Source organism: Fusarium oxysporum, chromosome 1 (genome assembly GCF_000149955.1).
Source record: "Fusarium oxysporum f. sp. lycopersici 4287 chromosome 1, whole genome shotgun sequence".
Taxonomy (NCBI): domain Eukaryota; kingdom Fungi; phylum Ascomycota; class Sordariomycetes; order Hypocreales; family Nectriaceae; genus Fusarium; species Fusarium oxysporum.
This window is the reverse complement of record NC_030986.1, coordinates 951,837-968,636: the sequence shown is the minus strand read 5'-3', so window position 1 is coordinate 968,636 and position 16,800 is coordinate 951,837. Positions and strand designations below refer to the sequence as shown.

Sequence of the window (16,800 nt, the reverse complement as noted above, 5' to 3'; positions counted from 1 at the left end):
GCTTGGAATGATCCATTGTTTGCTTGAGAATTGGTCTTTGCCTCTGTTGTTTATGTAACTATTCAATGGCATTTTTACTTTTGCTCTCTCTTTTCCTCTTCTCATTGATGTTATTCTTGTGAACGTGAAACACCTCAAATACGCAGTATACTACAGGCCGTTACACTTATCGACAATAAAACGACTTATAACGGCCAACTCACGATAAGGCTCTCGTAACCCTGTCCTGTCCTAGTCCCACCACCGAGGATATTGAGTCGTGCGTGTTACAGGACCTTTTTTTCTTTCATGTGAACGACCATCAATTTATCCGAAAGACCCTACGACACGACACGACACGACACCATGTGTCTGCGCTCTAATTGATTTCCTTTGTTTCTTTGCTGATCTTGCATATTTCGTCGGCATCACCAAATAAACACATACCCAGACTCGGTCTACTCAGCATGATAGACCACGTCTTAGGACGGCCTTCAGTCAAGTCTCGACGACTTCAGGTCCTCGCGGTCTTGACTTTTTGGTCTGCCTATTTAGTAAAGTGGGCATTCCACCTCCGAATATGCGCGCGGAGTACTAACACACTTACAGAGGCCACAAACATGGCCCTCCCGGCGCTCAGTTGCTCTCGAGACTCTTTTCCAAGCGTCTGACAGCATGGCAAACCGTCGTGATAACGATGATCTATCTGTACGCCGCCCGAAATTTCAGCACCCTAGTCGGACTCGCGAGCCCAGAGCCCATGGCCAATATGTACGATGCCACATACTACCGAGCTACATGGGTCTTGACTGCGCTGGACGCTGGCTTCTGGACGGCCATGAAGATCAAGACAAAATGGTTGCGCGATATGGCGAGCATCGTCTTCTCGCTCTTCTACCTCGTTGCTGCTGAAAAGGCAGACGAAAAGGTCCGAAAGGTCCGGGGTATGATTACTGTTGAACATCTGCGAGTGTCCTGGAATAAGGGCACCTCACCGTATTTGAGTTTCTTTCAAGGACTCATGCGACCTCGTTTCATGCGATGGCCTCCGAGACAGATCCGAATTCCACGGCCCGCCGATAGCGACTACAAAGAACCCATCCTTGCTTGGCTGTATTACGATGGGCCATTATCAGATCTTCACCGTCACGATAGGCTGATTCTTGATATTCCCGGTGGTGGGTTTGTTGCCATGGACCCTCGCTGTAACGACGACAAGCTGTTCTCATGGGCTGCCAAGTCAGCTTTGCCGATCCTCAGTCTCGACTATAAGAAGGCACCTGAGTTCCCGTATCCATATGCACTGAATGAGTGCTTCGATGTTTACAGAACTATTGTAAACACCAAGGGTCGATGTATAGGTCTACCAGGCACAGAAGTCCCTCGAATCATCGTCACAGGAGACAGCGCTGGAGGAAACCTGGCGGTTGCTTCAACGTTGATGATCATGGAGACGAGACATCCAGCGTTCCGCAGACCAGGTCAAACAGAACTGCCAGCCCCTGACGGACTTGTCTGCTTCTATCCAGCTTTGGATATGAACATCGGCAACTGGATGACAGATGAGCAGATGTCTCTGATCAAAGATCGAAAGATGAGGAAAACGAATAGAAGAATCATGCGCCGCAAGAGCATGCAGTATAATGAGCTCGTGGGAACTCCTCATCACTCTGATGACGAAGAAGATGGTTCACCACCACCGCACACCAAGTTGAGCGCTCTGACGACGAAAGAGGCCTTGATTGCGGCATCTCAAGGACCTAGAAGCCCACACCCTGAGTTCTCTCATGTTGGTCCTCGATCGTTGAGTCTCCCGAAAGACGCAGCTGAGACCAATGAGAAGAAGTCATCTCATCACCCTGAACCGATGAAGACGCGACTGGCCACTTCATCGATGATCTCTTACTTCAACGATCGAGTTCTTACGCCCGAGATGATGAGAGCCATGATTATCTTATATATCGGTGCTCATAACCGACCTGATTTCAGCCAGGACTATCTTCTCAGCCCTGTGTTGGCGCCCGAGGCCTTGCTGGTTGACTTTCCCAAGACATACTTTATGACTGGAGAGCGAGATCCTCTGGTCGATGATACGGTCATCTTTGCGGGACGACTTCGCCGTGCTAAAGAGGCTGCATTTGTTCAGGAACAATCAGGAAGACACCAGAATGCCGAGTTCAATGACAGAGACGCAGCTGAGGTGATGTTGATCCCCGGGACATCTCATGGTTTCATGCAGTTCCCAACTGTGTATCCTCCTGCTTGGAGACACTTTGAGAGATGCATCGATTGGTTCGACCAACTCTTCGACCACGCAGAAGTCATGCGTGTTCGCAAAGACAGACAAGCCCGAGCCGCCAGGTCCCAAACCAACGGCTTCGGAATCAACGGCGACGGTCGTCATCACATGCGCACCGAATCCAGCGAAGAAGATCGACCCCTCGAGATCAGCATGACAAAGATGAACCAGCGACGCAGCTCCAACCAAACAACACCCCAGCAAAGTCCCGACCTCAACGGCGGCAGTGAAAGCGGCGACACGACACCACGAGCGCACACCAACGGAACCTCTTTATCAAACGGCGATAAGAACGCCAAGAGACGCAAGAGTGTGGGTCTCAGCAAGAGCAAGAATAGAAACAAGAGCCTTGTTAAGCTCAAGAGTTCTGATGATCTGCTGGGGAGACGTATGCAGGGACTCGCGAGCGGGTTGACGGGGATGGGCGATGACGACTAGAGTATCTGTATGTACATTCAGCTCGGAAGGGACGGGATCTTGCATTGAGATGGATACTGCATGATGATGTGGGTTTGTCGCATAAAGCGAGATGAGTTGCGTCGCGAGGTTGCATTTTGCGTTGGCTTGTAAGTAGGAGTACACGATGAGGGCATATGTTTTCTGTAGTTGATTCTTACGAAGATATGACTGTTTGTAGATACACATAGGACACCCTTCTTAGAATGTTTTGTACAACTTGTGGCCTGGAGTGAGGTGTGATGAGGATCAACAAGACAAGGACTGCCTGGTCAACGAAGCTACAATGCATCGAATTTCTAGAAGACTGCCCAAAGTCACTGACCATCTTCTCAAAATACCTAGTAAGACGGGACAAAACGGATCAGCCAAGCCTGGATCGCGGATATTGAATCCCGGCGGACCGTCGCGCTGTGGGCCTGATTAACGCAAGTTCCCCCTGAGGCGTTGTGGCTGGAAGCATCGCTTTGAAGATGTAGTGGTTTATACTGAAGCGTGAAGAATATGCAGTGTCATTGCTTATTCACTACTGCTGAACAGCATGTAGGTGCTGTAATCGCTGACAAAGTTGCCAATACAGCCTGTTTTGCCTACAAAATGGCATACGTAGCAAGAAACCACCAGCATTAAAGCCTCAGCCTGCGATGCCCACCGACAAAAGTGAAGCCATTCGAAGCATTGTCTGCGTCTAGAAAAAAACAGGGCTCAAAAGGGGGCGGACGGACCGTGTCTGCGTCAGAGCTCTCTTGTCTCGGTGAGCACAACACGCAACATATGATAGACCCCACGAAATTGGGCGGGAGTTGGGCCGATTGGAATAAGAGCAAGGATTCAGCTTTCAATCCGGGGATGTTGGGCTGTGAGGAATAAAAAAGACACGCCACTTGGATGACAGAGGTCAGGTTACTTGGGATGATAAAGCAGCTCACGGAGAAATCGTCCATGGCCCCCGTTTGGGGATTATTCTTCACGGATAGAAAGGCACAAGTGATACGTGTGTTTTGAGGAGAGTTTTGTCGATCATTCAGAACTCGTAATGCTTACCAGTAGACGTGTGGTTTTCTACGGGTCTAGATGGCCTCATATGAAACGATACATAGTGGATAATGCTGTAGCAAGACAAGGTGAGCAGAGGTGAGCGAGTCCAGCCTCCTTGGCTGATCGCTCGGCATAATAGCCTAGAGTACTCGCTAATCAAGTACCTATAGCGTCCGTTCCGACCTCAAGTCTCAGCCTCTGTGTAAAAAGAGTGAAGCATTTCATACGGAACTCGGCCGTGGATGTGGGTCTGGAGGCCCGTCTCACCGGCCGGTAACCTCCGTGATTGGACCGCGCTTGTTGGCCGGGCTGCCGTCGCGACATTTCCCATTCTATTCAGCCCTGTAAATATCAAGGAAATAGTCAATAGAGAGACTTGGACCATAAGGGTCACGGTGATGATGGAAAAGGGAAGGTAGAAGGATAGAAAGGATGTTGGTAATAACCTGAGTTCTCGAATTTACCCGGTAAAATTGTGCCTTTCTATCACTGAGAACAATATTGATGCCCAGGCAGGGGCTTACAACTAATGCTGCAAGTCATTCCAGAGCCCTGTCCTCTATAAATTTCGATAATCTTCACTGAATGAATGGAATCGAGTTCTTGTGGCCAAAATATGGGGGCAAACAACATGAGACGCAAGATAGATGCGCCCATAATCAAGATCAAGAGACAATGGAGTGAGTTTGGGGGTTCAACGCCCGCAATATTATCCAACATCCATATCGAGATGAGAACAGCAATAGAGCACATCGTAAACAGGGCACACCGACTTTACCTGGGGAAATACCATGCTACGTTAACTCACCTACATCGTCCCAGAAAAGGCCCAACAAATAGGAACAAGTCCCCCAGAACCTGCACCCCAAAGACTGGGATATCTGTCCGATCTGATTCAGAGAGAAAAGAAAAAACACCGCAACCCCTTTCCCACGGAGACTGACCGTCTGCGTTTTGAAAAAAGGGAACATCATCAGATGCTTTTTTCCCCAACCCTTGCCCGGAGACCAGAACCCGAAAACCGCGTGTTGCTTCTCTCGGCTTCACGTCACCGAATCAACCTGACCGAGTTACCCAATGGGGTAACAAAGGGGGCCCGCAAGCTGAGCTGACCTTGACTTGTTTGCGTTACGACTGAGACAGAAAATCATCACTGGGTTACTTATTTCGGTCTACGTGAGGCCGCCCGTAAACAAAAGAACTTGACTTTCAAAAACCCAGTAATTTAGAGAAATCTATGAGGGATATACAGCCAATGCTAGAGGCAGAACGGTAGGTGTCGGTGTAAGTCAAAAATGAGACTCCCCAGTATCACCGAAAAGAACAGGGGGATTAAGCGCAAAGGTGAGCAATCGTCATCATCAGGCCCCTTCGCACCGACAAAAGCCCAATAATAGCGTTCTCAAAAAAAGGAGAAAAGCGGATGAAAACGGGGTCTGTGATCTGGGTATAGATCATGTAGTTGTCAGGTATCTTTCTCGCGTGTCTCTGGCTGCGCTGGTACAGAGGATAATACGTACGATGCTGGGATCGGGATCATCAACAGGGCAGTGCTTGTAAAGTTACAGAAGCCTCAGGTACCAGAACCAGACACGTTGGGCCTTTGACCTTGGTTTACGGATAGCATTATGCGCGGGCTCCCGTTTGAGGTGCCGGATTTCCATGCTTGTAAATTTGGAGGCATTTATTTTATTCACGTCCTCATGAGAATTGTTTAAAAAGTCGGTGGCTCTGCCTCGTTGAGAGTTCTTTTGTTTTCTCTTGATTCCACTCGTATCCTTTCTATTGCATCACTCATACATAACCATCTCTTATATCCTCTGGGGTATCTATCTGTCTCCCCTCCCCTCATCTCCATCATAACAACTCCTCTTGTATTACACGTCCTTTTTTTTTTCCACACTAAGGAACAGCTTCAGCTCTCAAACACCAAAATTGTTGCCGAGCTTCCCGTTCTGCCACTCCACTGAACCTTCACGGCTGCGGCTTGCCGTCATCGTGGTTGTAGCTCTAACCAACTAAAACGACCATATCCAAACGCGCGCCACGCAACCCAAACCAGCTCAGACACAACAGCAAGAAAAACCGGCTGCTTGCGTTTTTCCCTTTTTGGCCTATTACATTAAATCTTGTGTGATATCTACTATATCAAGAGCTACCCCTCCTCCTCCAACTCTTTCATCATGAGTCTCGTACAACATTCAGAAAGTGAGGCTGCCTCACCTGTTCCCATCATCGAGACAGACGACCAAGGAAGACCTGTAAAGACAAGTACAAACGGTTATTTCCCCTCCAACGGCCAACATCTTCCTTCTTCTGCCAACGGAGCTGTTACTTCTTCGTTCATCGACAACATGTCTCATCTCTCCGTTGTCCGTGCCAGAGACGACTCTGACGCTGCGTCTGTTCGCTCCACGAGCTCTCGCACCTCGAGAAAGCCTCAGATGCAGCTTGCGAGCTACCAGGATGAGTTCACCACCAGCGTTTACGGCTCTCGCTTTGCGGGCATGGACCTCCCCAGGCATCATATGCCAGAGAACGAGATGCCCCGCGACATTGCCTATCGCATGATCAAGGATGATCTGAGTCTCGACAACAACCCCATGCTCAAGTAAGTTCTCTTGTCTTGTCCCCTCTCCACTTTCAAGAGCCAAAAACAGCTGCTAACAGCTATTTCACTAGCTTGGCATCCTTTGTCACTACTTACATGGTACGTAATCAATCCATATCCGTCGTTTGCCAAGCCCGCCCACAGCGGAGACGAACCATTTCTTGGCTCTGGGGATGACAGCTAGCTCTGTGCAACACCAGCACAAGCACTAAATTACCCCGCCATCATATTTCTGAATAGCTTCACTAACACCCACAACAGGAAGATGAGGCCGAAAAACTCATGGCGGAGTCCTTCTCCAAGAACTTCATCGATTACGAGGAGTACCCTCAATCCGCCGATATTCAGAACCGCTGTGTCAACATGATCGGTGATCTCTTCCACGCGCCTCCTGGAGAATCAGTCGGTACATCTACTGTTGGTTCATCAGAAGCCATCATGCTTGCTGTCTTGGCCATGAAGAAGCGCTGGAAGAACCGCAGACAGGCTGAGGGCAAGAGCACGGAGCACCCCAACATCGTCATGTCCTCTGCTGTGCAGGTCTGTTGGGAAAAGGCTACTCGATATTTCGAGATTGACGAGAAGCTCGTCTACTGCACTCCTGATCGATTCGTCATGGATCCTGATGAGGCTGTTGATCTGTGCGACGAGAACACCATTGGCATGTGCGCTATTCTCGGAACTACTTACACTGGCGAGTATGAGGATATCAAGGCCATCAACGATCTCCTCGTCGAGCGGAATCTCGATGTGCCCATCCACGTCGATGCTGCCAGTGGCGGTTTCGTCGCGCCCTTCGTGGTCCCTGACCTAGAATGGGATTTCCGATGTGAAAAGGTCGTCTCTATCAATGTTTCAGGTCACAAGTACGGTCTTGTGTATCCTGGTGTTGGTTGGGTCATCTGGCGATCTCCCGAGTATCTCCCTCAAGAGCTCGTCTTCAACATCAACTACCTCGGAGCCGATCAATCCTCTTTCACTCTTAACTTCTCCAAGGGTGCATCACAGGTCATTGGTCAGTACTACCAGCTCATCCGTCTCGGCAAGCATGGTTACCGTGCTATCATGAGCAATCTCACCCGTACTGCCGATTACCTCACAGAAACCCTTGAGAACTTGGGTTTCGTCATCATGTCAGAACGATCTGGAGCTGGTCTCCCCCTCGTTGCCTTCCGCTTCAAGACTGTTGAAGAGGGCGGTGATCCTGATCGCCACTACGATGAGTTTGCTCTCGCTCACCACCTCCGTTCTCGAGGTTGGGTCGTCCCCGCTTACACCATGGCTCCCAACTCTGGTGTCAAGATGTTGCGTGTTGTTGTCCGAGAGGACTTCACAAAGAGTCGATGTGACCAGCTCATCTGCGATGTCAAGCTGTGCCACGGTCTTCTCAAGGAAACAGATCAGGAGTCCATCAAGAAGCGTGAGGAATACATCAGGAATCACATTTCTGCCATGGGTCGTGGAAAGCATTCCCACCCTGTTTACAAGGTAAGTCATTTATGCTCTATGACAATTGTTCATTAACTAACACATCTCAGGACGAGTCACATTCTCTCCAGGGCAAGACTGGCAAGACACATGCTATTTGCTAGATTTACATAGACGGGATATAGGATATTGGGGATGTTTGGCGTTGAGCGTGTCATGATGTGCGTTTTTACATATGCGGACACAGGCCATCAATTGATTTGAATCTACATTTTGACATGTGTTTCCCCATTACTTTGTGATTTCCAATCGCAACACGTTTATATTCCATCTCAAACTAAGCTCAATGACTCACTTAACCCTTCTATTTCCATTTATAAGTGACATTCATCTCATCATCATAATTACGGCAATTGCAAAACGTAAATCAGTATATGGTATCTAGCCTTTTGTCTAGTCTCGCTCTCGTATTAACATCAAACACTTTTAATCAGTAATCGTAGACACCAAAGTCTATCTTTATCGAGTAGCAGCAATAGCAGCCTCCACAATATCCAATCCCTGGTTAATCTCCTCATCTGTAACAGTCAAGCTCGGCACAAATCGCAATGTGTTGACGCCCGCACTAATGATGAGCAGTCCCCGCTCACGGGCAGCCTTGATAATGGCCGTAGGATCCTCAGACAACTGCAGACCCAGGATCAGACCTCGTCCACGGACCTCGGTGACAAGATCGGGATATTGGCTCTGGAGCTTGGCAAAGCGCTTCTTGAAGATATCGGACTTGGCGCGAACGTCGGCTTGGAGTTGCTTGTCGGAGAGACGACCAACGATGTAGTGCGCCAGACGGCAGGCTAGAGGGTTTCCGCCAAAAGTAGTACCGTGGTCACCGACCTTCATCTTATCAGAGACATCCTGCGTCACAAGCACAGCGCCAATAGGGAATCCGTTTCCGAGAGCCTTGGCTGTTGTGAGGATATCAGGGTGAGCCTCCTTAGGCAAGTTACCGTGAGCCCAGAGACTTCCTGTTCGGCCGAGACCAGACTGAATCTCATCATAGATAAGAACAGCACCGACCTCACGACATCGCTTCGCAAGCGCAACAAGGAACTCCTCAGTCGCAGGAGTAACACCACCCTCACCCTGAATAGGCTCAACAATAACACCACATGTCTTCTCAGTGACCAAATCATTGATACCAGCAACATCGTTGTAATTTCCCGTCTTGAAGCCAGGGACCATGGGCGAAAAGGGCTTCTGGTACTTGGGGTTCGGTGTCGCGGACAAGCTGCCCATGGTTCGGCCGTGGAAACCATTGTTGAACGAGACGATCTCGACTTTCTCGCCTGAGGGATCGACGACCTTTCCGGCTTTGCGGGCGAACTTGATAGCGGCTTCGTTGGCTTCGGAACCGGAGTTGCAGACGAAGACTGATGCGGCATTGTGCATGGCACCTGACTCGAGGGTTTTTTCGACGAGAAGTTTGGAGAGGGCGCCCGTCCATGGGTTGTAGTAGAGGTTGGAAGCGTGAACGAGAGTTTGGGCCTGCAATTGACCGTTAGCAACTTAGTTCCACCATCTAAACTATTATTTTTCTTACCTGGTCCTTCAGGATTCGAGTAAACTCAGGATCGCAATGGCCGAGGCCATTCACAGCAATACCAGCTGTAAAGTCCAAGAACTTTCGATCCTCAGCATCCCACAACCACGAACCCTTTCCCCTGACAAACACAGGCGGAGGACGAGCATATGTGGCGACCATATAAGGCGCATGCTCGTTCACAATGGCAGCGCTCTTGGAATCGGACGCGACGTCGGCATTTGGTAGCGAAGCGAAACCTCGGCGGACGATCCGAGGACGGGCAACGGTAGCGCAGGATGCCAATCGAGCTCGGAGGGGGAGTCGCAGAGCCATTGCGATTGTGTATTATAGAGGGAATTAGTGACTAATAGAAGGGAAAAGAGAGGAAATGCAAGGTTAAGTGTAATTGCGTTTGGAGGGGAAGAGAGAATATTTGTGATTCTTATCTTATCAATCGCCTCCGCTATCGCAGTTCAGTTTTGACACTAAAAACTTTATTCGAGTCACTTCCCTGCCAAAAAAGGATCCAATATGGAGACATTTTGACTCAAACAATGGAATCATATTTAATCCTTGTTAATTTACGATAAATTTTATATTGAGAAAACCTTCAAGGCGCGCCCTTGTCGTATTGTCTTGCTGTTCAGAGACCAATGCTCTCCAAACTGAGTCATCATGATACTCATCAGCGAGATGGATATGCATTTATACTTCGGGTGAAATTCGAGAAATCACTCACAGCATGTGACATAATAAAGCCTCGTAGTAAACGTTCGATGCCCAGGTAGTTCTCTTATAGTTGAGAGAACTAGTTTGCGTTACTGGGTAAAGTGCAACACTCATCCAACATCCACGTCTTTCAGATCGCTTACACCCCCTTCACACTGAAGCTTTATAGATATGAAAGCTCACTTTGTGATAAGCTATTACCAATAAATGGCGCCCTCACAGCAATCGTACCAGTGATATTTGTATTCTTGTGCAAGTGGCTCGTGTAAACCTGTAGGCAATAAGTTGAGACAAGCAACAGACATGACAAGTTGCCTCTGCACCCTAGACATTAGTTCCAGATGACTGCAGTCTTTCCCCAAGTGTGAAATTGAAAAACATGTCGCACTCATATGCAGTTTGTCAATTGAGGCATGTTTTGTCTTGAGGCAACTCCGATCTTAACATTCCAACCGATGAAACATGAACAGCCAACTGCATAGAATCCAAGAGCTTACAAACAATACACCGGATCATCTTTTTACTAAATTCGAGCCTTATTAGAGACGAAATGATGTATGAGCAATTCCACCCAGTCGATTCTTTAGCAGTGTACCGTCTCACCAGCCAGCCAAACCCGACACCAACATCCAACGGCATTCCAGTACATATCCTATAATTAACGCCCGTTATACAACCTTACCACTATATCCAATCAAGTTAAGAACCGTTCCACAGCCATGTATAAGACCTCTTTCATGTGAGCGTAGATCCCTGGATCGTGCACCGCTGGAGGAGTAAAGATTCACGCCACCGTTGGTCGCAGCCCTACCAACGCGTGTGATAATCCTCCGTTGACGATCCAGATGAGTCTGGTGATACAAGCGTCACCTACCTAATCGACGCAAGATCCAATACCCGGAGTGTAGAACAACATCCCTCCTCTGGTCAAATCATGGCGTCCAACACTCACACCGACTATACTCGGCGTTGTTCTCCTCGGCGCCCGAAGACCTGGCTGGAGCCACATTCGGCCGGATTCGCACCGATCCGAGAAAGTGATTTGTTTGTTGTAGATCTAGACTTTTGATGGCGATATGTCTGCATGGGTTGAGGCGACTAAGAGGGTGCTGTACAATTAGCCTGTGACCCAAAGACTTGGACCTGGAGATCTGAACGAAGGTGTCTAAAAACAGAAAGATTACACACAGTCGTTTTCATTCGGAGATTCCAGCGGTCTGTTGGTTCGTAGCCTGGGGCGTGATATACTTCAACTTGTGTCCTTGGTCTAAGGTACAGAGGTCTATTAACAAAGCTACACACTTTAGACTTGCCGTCTCTTGAAGAACTATATACTTAGCCTAGACGTTGGAAAGTCAAATAAAACGCAACGGCTATTAGCATTACACAGATGAACGTTTCTCACCGCAATGCTATGTTATCAGCACAAGTTGGTCCAACCCCAAATGCATACGCCACCAACTCCTTGCTCCCTACAATATGAGAGACATAAGGACATAAGAAGAGGCGTCAGAGAAGGCGTTGCAATCCTAGGCGTTGCTGATGAACTATTGACAACTCCCAAGGCATCGCCGGATCTAGAATGTCTGTTGGGTTGTTCACAAGTGAAGGCATCGCCGTGTACACCCACTCCTTTAGAAAAGGGAGCCAACTGCATATATGTCTTTCCAACAATATCAAACTCTATCCTGGATCCTGTGTAACGACAAACATGAAAATTATTCGAGTCCATTGGGTATTCAAGTCTTGTCTGGATACATGTGGCTCGAGAATTTGCTAGGTCGTGGTCTTGGAGGCATTCTTCATGTGATAAGAGATGCAATTGTGAATGTGATATGGCGAGTTTGCTAGTCCAGACCTTTGGGCTTATTCACAGTTGAAGTTGGTGGAGAGATTTGTCGAGACTCGAAGTCGATCACGATGAGGGTGTTTGGAGTTGAGGAGAAGCTCTATCTTGGAGTTGTATAAGTGGAAGAGATGGCCAGACGAAAGAAGAGGTTCACCAGGGCAATCATCTCATCATCTCAATCACAAGCATCTTAGTCCTGTTATCCTATTGATTAGTGTTGACTCAACTCAACATGTCTTCCATCCTCCAAACTCAGGCTCTATCCTCCCTCACCATCAACCTCATCCCCACCTTTATACTCTTCTCCGTTGCTGTCTATGTTCTTCCAGCCCTAACTCGTAGACTTTTACAATTCCTCTCATCTCCAAGCTCCTTCAAGGAGAAGCCATTCACTAATGACACCCCTTCTATCTCCAATCTCCCCCGTCTCTCCGGCGTTGTCCCCTGGTTGGGCCATCTCTTTGGCCTTACAATCGACAGCACTCGCTACATCAATCGTCTGATCAAATCCACCACTGCACCAATCTTCACCATCAACATCCCATTTGCACGAATCACCGTATGTCATCCCAGCATGGATCGAGTTCTCTCTCGTCACGTCAATGACACTGGTCTTGCTCAAGTTCTTGTCTACGTTGGTCCCCGCCTCTTTGGTCTCAAGGAGGAGACCATCAAGGCTGTCTTCGGCTACAACCCTCAGCCTCTGCACAAGCAAAAGTTTGGACACGCCGAGAACATTGTATCCCTCAATCAACGCTCTAGCAACAACATCAGGGACCGCGTGATGAGGATGCCCGAGACGAATGAAGTTCTTGTTGGACGTTGGGTGTTTGAGTTGGCTGTCTCTGCTACAGCGAGTGCAGTCTGGGGAGTTGCCAACCCCTGGAGTATGGATCAGGACTTTTCCAATGAGTTCATGTAAGCTTTGCTCAAGACATCCTCGCAGTATATACTAACAAGCTATAGGAAACTCAGCGAGACATTCGATACTCTTGGGCGGCCCTTCGCTTGGCTTACAGCAAACTCAGCCTGGAACTCTCGCAAATACCTCCTTACCAGACTTCGCGAATTCCATCTCGAGCACCGCGAAGCTCGTGTTAAAACCACCGCTCACAGTATCAACGTCGTGGCTCACAGTGATCCCAACTGGGAGACCAACCCAGACTACTACCATATTGAAATGGTCTCAGCTCTAGGCCTTCTCGCAACCACTAGCACTCTTGCAGTCTGGCTTACACGCCACTTGTTGACGGACCCAGAGTTGATGAAGATCATTCTCAATGAGGTTCAGCAACTCAAACATGTGGAAGGAGAAGACAAGCCACGACTGGACTTTGCCAATGTCCGCACTGCGTGCCCCTGGCTGATGGCATCTTGGTACGAGACTCTCCGCCTCCACATGACAGGAGTCGCTCGAATCGCTCGCCATGATTTCATGCTGAACCTCCCCGACTCGGATCCCATTGCCGTTCCTCAAGGAGAGATCTTCATGCTTCCAATGTGTGCATCCAACTTGGACGTCGACAACTGGGGACCTGATGCCGCGGTATTCAAAGCTTCGCGCTTCATCGACAAAGCGGGCGAAGTCTCTGGAAGTGCCGTTCGCAAGGTCAGAGCTTTTGGAGTTGCCGGGAATATGTGTCCTGGTCGCGTGTTTGGTACCGATATCGTCTTCTCTGTTGTTGCCACTATGCTTCGTACCTTTGACATTGAAGCTGCTCCTGGTGAGGGGTTCAGAGTGCCGACTCTACGTGGAGGATTCAATGTTGGATTTGAGAGATACGGAGATGATGTCAAGGTGGTTCTCAGAAAGAAAGGCGTCGCTTAAAGAGGTCTTGAGTGTGCCTTGAGAGGGCCGAAATCAAGAAGCAGTCTGCAAGGCTGAATTTCGAATTTGGGAGTATAGGAGTTACAGTGATTTCACAATATATTATAACCTTTAAATTCTTTCATTATTCATCGTGATTTCCAAGGTGACCTCAATTTGGCATATAGCCACATTTATTCCTTGTAGCCCAAGAGAAACATTGTTGAGTGCTCATAGCGTCGAATGGGACCAAGTTGGAGGAATGTCGTACGACGCAAACCCTCTCGCAATGCCGTCCCTAGAGCTACCCAACTATTGAAGAACTACATAAGGTGTTATTGGATGTCTCCTCTTTGTGTCGCTTCTAGGGCCCGTTCTAAGCGCATGGCGATTTTGGGTGGAAGTTGAAGGAGATCTACTGGCTCAATAAAGTCAACTAAAAGACACTCTCTTTCGCCTCCAAGTTCATATTGCATTCCCAAACTTAAGAAACAGTGGTGCTTCAGAAACGAATAATTAATGTGGCACAGCGCGTTTGGGAAACGTCCCTGATATTCACTTTCTTTTCCGCTAATAAAGTAACTAGATCCTTTGGTTATAGCCAATAACTAAATCAAGTTCGAATCTCAAGGTCAAAAAGTCGGACAAGAAGCCACCCATTTCCAATTGTTGGATGATTCAACGCCATCACCAACGCCAGTAAAGAGATGCCCCGGTGTGCGTATCATCCTTACAACCCCTTTTCCATATTAATCCATAATATCCAGCTTAAGCACGACGAGCCTTCTCGCTGTGTCCCTTGATGACAGTGGACAAGTCGCCAACGGGGATTTGGATGGGGAAATCGACGATGGCGAAGAGGACAGCGATGAGGATGTACCAGCCCGACATGCATGTTACGAACCCAAAGGCACCACCAGCCTGTGACAAGTTATTAGGCGGTCAGATGTGAAGTGTAGGAGATTACATACCACGAGGAGCTTTTGTGCGAGCTTTGCGTTTCCAGTGAAGTCATCGGCCAGAGCCCAGAAAGCAGCAGTGATCATCAAGAAGCAGAAGGTCAAGCTGAAGAAGATCATGACAAAGACAACGTTGGTTCGGAAAGCGCAGATGAGGAAGATGAAGGACAAGACACCCATGAAGAGCAGCCAGAAAGCTATACGTCATTAGCCAAAGCTCACTAGCCGACAGAGTATTTGGACTTACCGAGACTGGCGTTGAAACCTCGAGTAGCAAGACCTTCAGCAGCGGATGTGGCATCGGCGGGAGCATATGAGGCGTAGGCAGCAAAGGCAGGGATGAGAGTGCCACCGTAAGAGAACCAGAAACCACCGAAAGAGCAGAAGACGCAGGCTGGGAAACTGTTGCCGAGAACCCATTCGAGAATACCACCGATGATCATGAGAAGACCGCCCATGAAGACGTAGACGGCGCTGATACCAACGTTAGAAGGAGTAACAGGGGGTGTTACGGGATGAAGACGTACTTTGAGGCAGCACCACTGCCACCAGCGCCTCGCCAGCCCATGAGATCGCAAGTCAGGGGTGTGAAAGCGAGGAGGAAACCAACCAGAGCACTACAATAGTTGTCAGCAATCGACATCACTGTAAATAGAGATGAAATCCGCATACATAGGTGTAGGGTTTCCAAATGTCTGTCGAAGATCTCCCTTGACCTGGTTCATAGGCGAAAGGTAAAGCTTCTCAAACAACTCAGGGCTCATCTGAACACTCTGAGCAGTTCGCAACCTGTTCAAGCTCTCCAGGCGCTGAGCCTCAGGATCAAAGCCATTGAGGCCATCATGCTTCTCGTTGAATTGCTCGCTGTGCTCGGTGGTAGCGGCCATGATGGTGATTTCGTCCAGGATGGAAGTTTGTTGGGAAGAGACTTTTCTTTCTTAGTGAAAAGGAGAAGAGTCGCAATGGTATATAGAATCGAAATCAGATTGTGGGATAATGAAGAGGAGAGACAACAAGTCAATGCAGATGCAGGGACAAGGAAGGGACTTATATCAGGCCATAGCTCCCCTAATATATATGAATTGCAAGCCAATACGGAGACATAAGCTCAAAAGCCAAGCCTGGTCCCCCAGATTGGCACGGAACAGGGGCGCCACCCTTTGATCCGGCCCCATGTTGCATGTTTGGTTCATGTTGCTTTGCTTTTTTGCTTCCCCAGGTCCTGTATGGACTGTCTATTCAGTCGCAGATCTCCACCACTAGGAGAAGAGGAACAACAACGGCATCTGAGCGTCAAGAAGATCAGCCCGCCTGTCCGTCTAGAAGCACGAGGTTTGGTTTGGTTTTGGTTGCATTGGCGCCGTGTCATCCGAGTCAAGCATGTCTTCGATTCATCAAAGCCACAGCAGGATTGGAGAAGAGGACTAACTCTCCGATTCGACGAGTTTGTCACAGTCTAACCTCTCGCAGCCTAAAGAGTGTAATATCCTACCCCAGCCTGGCGTGCGTGTTTGCGTTGCGGGGGGAGGAATTAGATTGGCAGCGCTAAGACCTTGAGTTGGAGTTCAGTTCTCTAACCCCAGATGCCACCATCTCCACACGATCCCTTCGCCCGGCTGAGGGAGACAGGGACTAGGGAGGGAGCAGCCTCACCGTTGATGCATTTGTGCGGGGGGATTCTTTTGGGGGAGAGTGAATGTTCTACGCGTATCAATTGCTAGTTGAGGATAGTCTATATCGAGAGGCAAGATTGACTTTAGGTTATTCTCCGGCCAGCCGAGTTGCTGTGAGGGGAAGACATAGTGGCTTATACAAGACATAAGAGAACAACACAACAGAGAAGAACAGATGGCTTGGAAACGGCATTCTGGGGAAAGGATCGAAAATACCAACAAATGTGTATATTATGGATACGTATCAGAGATCACCGGGGCCCCGGACTGGTACTACCTCCGTGAATCTTAGAGTTGGGTTCGTGTTGGTGGTCTAAGAAGCAGAACTTCGGATCCGCTGCCAGATGAGTGGACATCACTATAGGATGTATGTATATGAGATTTACGGCG

At 48.7% G+C, this 16,800-nt stretch overlaps 5 protein-coding genes across 7 annotated transcripts; 3 read left to right on the top strand and 2 right to left on the bottom strand.

Moving 5' to 3' along the window:
• The first annotated feature begins 17 nt into the window (after positions 1 to 17).
• FOXG_11135 (uncharacterized protein) lies at positions 18 to 3,412 on the top strand. Its single transcript, XM_018390650.1, has 2 exons — positions 18 to 538; positions 589 to 3,412. Exons 1-2 carry the CDS (start codon positions 447 to 449, stop codon positions 2,714 to 2,716), a joined length of 2,220 nt encoding a protein of 739 aa, XP_018249160.1. The 5' UTR covers positions 18 to 446; the 3' UTR covers positions 2,717 to 3,412.
• Positions 3,413 to 5,000: 1,588 nt separating this feature from the next.
• Positions 5,001 to 8,233, top strand: FOXG_11134 (glutamate decarboxylase). Of its 3 annotated transcripts, XM_018390647.1 has the most exons (4): positions 5,001 to 6,383; positions 6,455 to 6,482; positions 6,645 to 7,871; positions 7,922 to 8,233. In XM_018390647.1, the coding sequence occupies exons 1-4, from the start codon at positions 5,956 to 5,958 to the stop codon at positions 7,973 to 7,975; spliced, it is 1,737 nt and encodes a 578-aa protein (XP_018249157.1). In that variant the 5' UTR covers positions 5,001 to 5,955; the 3' UTR covers positions 7,976 to 8,233. The 3 variants fall into 3 exon arrangements, with proteins under 3 accessions (XP_018249157.1, XP_018249158.1, XP_018249159.1); XM_018390648.1 differs by having other exon boundaries at positions 6,645 to 8,233; XM_018390649.1 differs by having other exon boundaries at positions 6,455 to 7,871.
• Positions 8,115 to 9,813, bottom strand: FOXG_11133 (acetylornithine aminotransferase, mitochondrial). The gene is made up of 2 exons (XM_018390646.1): positions 9,412 to 9,813; positions 8,115 to 9,356 (listed from the first exon to the last, which is right to left on the bottom strand). The coding sequence occupies exons 1-2, from the start codon at positions 9,724 to 9,726 to the stop codon at positions 8,331 to 8,333; spliced, it is 1,341 nt and encodes a 446-aa protein (XP_018249156.1). The 5' UTR covers positions 9,727 to 9,813; the 3' UTR covers positions 8,115 to 8,330.
• A 2,390-nt stretch (positions 9,814 to 12,203) lies between these two features.
• FOXG_11132 (uncharacterized protein) lies at positions 12,204 to 13,799 on the top strand (the record flags this gene model as incomplete). The annotated part of the gene is made up of 2 exons (XM_018390645.1): positions 12,204 to 12,889; positions 12,938 to 13,799. The coding sequence occupies 2 exons, from the start codon at positions 12,204 to 12,206 to the stop codon at positions 13,797 to 13,799; spliced, it is 1,548 nt and encodes a 515-aa protein (XP_018249155.1).
• Positions 13,800 to 14,294: 495 nt separating this feature from the next.
• On the bottom strand, positions 14,295 to 16,262 carry FOXG_11131 (uncharacterized protein). Its single transcript, XM_018390644.1, has 5 exons — positions 15,410 to 16,262; positions 15,265 to 15,354; positions 14,985 to 15,211; positions 14,750 to 14,934; positions 14,295 to 14,699 (listed from the first exon to the last, which is right to left on the bottom strand). Exons 1-5 carry the CDS (start codon positions 15,622 to 15,624, stop codon positions 14,547 to 14,549), a joined length of 870 nt encoding a protein of 289 aa, XP_018249154.1. The 5' UTR covers positions 15,625 to 16,262; the 3' UTR covers positions 14,295 to 14,546.
• Between the last annotated feature and the right edge of the window lie 538 nt (positions 16,263 to 16,800).

What these genes read in the sequence shown, in the direction of transcription:
- FOXG_11135 (XM_018390650.1), top strand. Translation starts at nt 447, where the DNA reads ATGATAGACCACGTCTTAGGACGGCCTTCAGTCAAGTCTCGACGACTT. An exon ending in TGGTCTGCCTATTTAGTAAA is followed by an intron (nt 539 to 588) that starts GTGGGCATTCCA and finishes ACACACTTACAG; the next exon opens with AGGCCACAAACATGGCCCTC.
- FOXG_11134 (XM_018390647.1), top strand. Translation starts at nt 5,956, where the DNA reads ATGAGTCTCGTACAACATTCAGAAAGTGAGGCTGCCTCACCTGTTCCC. An exon ending in CCTTTGTCACTACTTACATG is followed by an intron (nt 6,483 to 6,644) that starts GTACGTAATCAA and finishes CACCCACAACAG; the next exon opens with GAAGATGAGGCCGAAAAACT. An exon ending in ATTCCCACCCTGTTTACAAG is followed by an intron (nt 7,872 to 7,921) that starts GTAAGTCATTTA and finishes AACACATCTCAG; the next exon opens with GACGAGTCACATTCTCTCCA.
- FOXG_11133 (XM_018390646.1), bottom strand. Translation starts at nt 9,726, where the DNA reads ATGGCTCTGCGACTCCCCCTCCGAGCTCGATTGGCATCCTGCGCTACC. An exon ending in CTCGAATCCTGAAGGACCAG is followed by an intron (nt 9,357 to 9,411) that starts GTAAGAAAAATA and finishes GGTCAATTGCAG; the next exon opens with GCCCAAACTCTCGTTCACGC.
- FOXG_11131 (XM_018390644.1), bottom strand. Translation starts at nt 15,624, where the DNA reads ATGGCCGCTACCACCGAGCACAGCGAGCAATTCAACGAGAAGCATGAT. An exon ending in GGCAGTGGTGCTGCCTCAAA is followed by an intron (nt 15,212 to 15,264) that starts GTACGTCTTCAT and finishes CGTTGGTATCAG; the next exon opens with CGCCGTCTACGTCTTCATGG. An exon ending in TCGCACAAAAGCTCCTCGTG is followed by an intron (nt 14,700 to 14,749) that starts GTATGTAATCTC and finishes AACTTGTCACAG; the next exon opens with GCTGGTGGTGCCTTTGGGTT.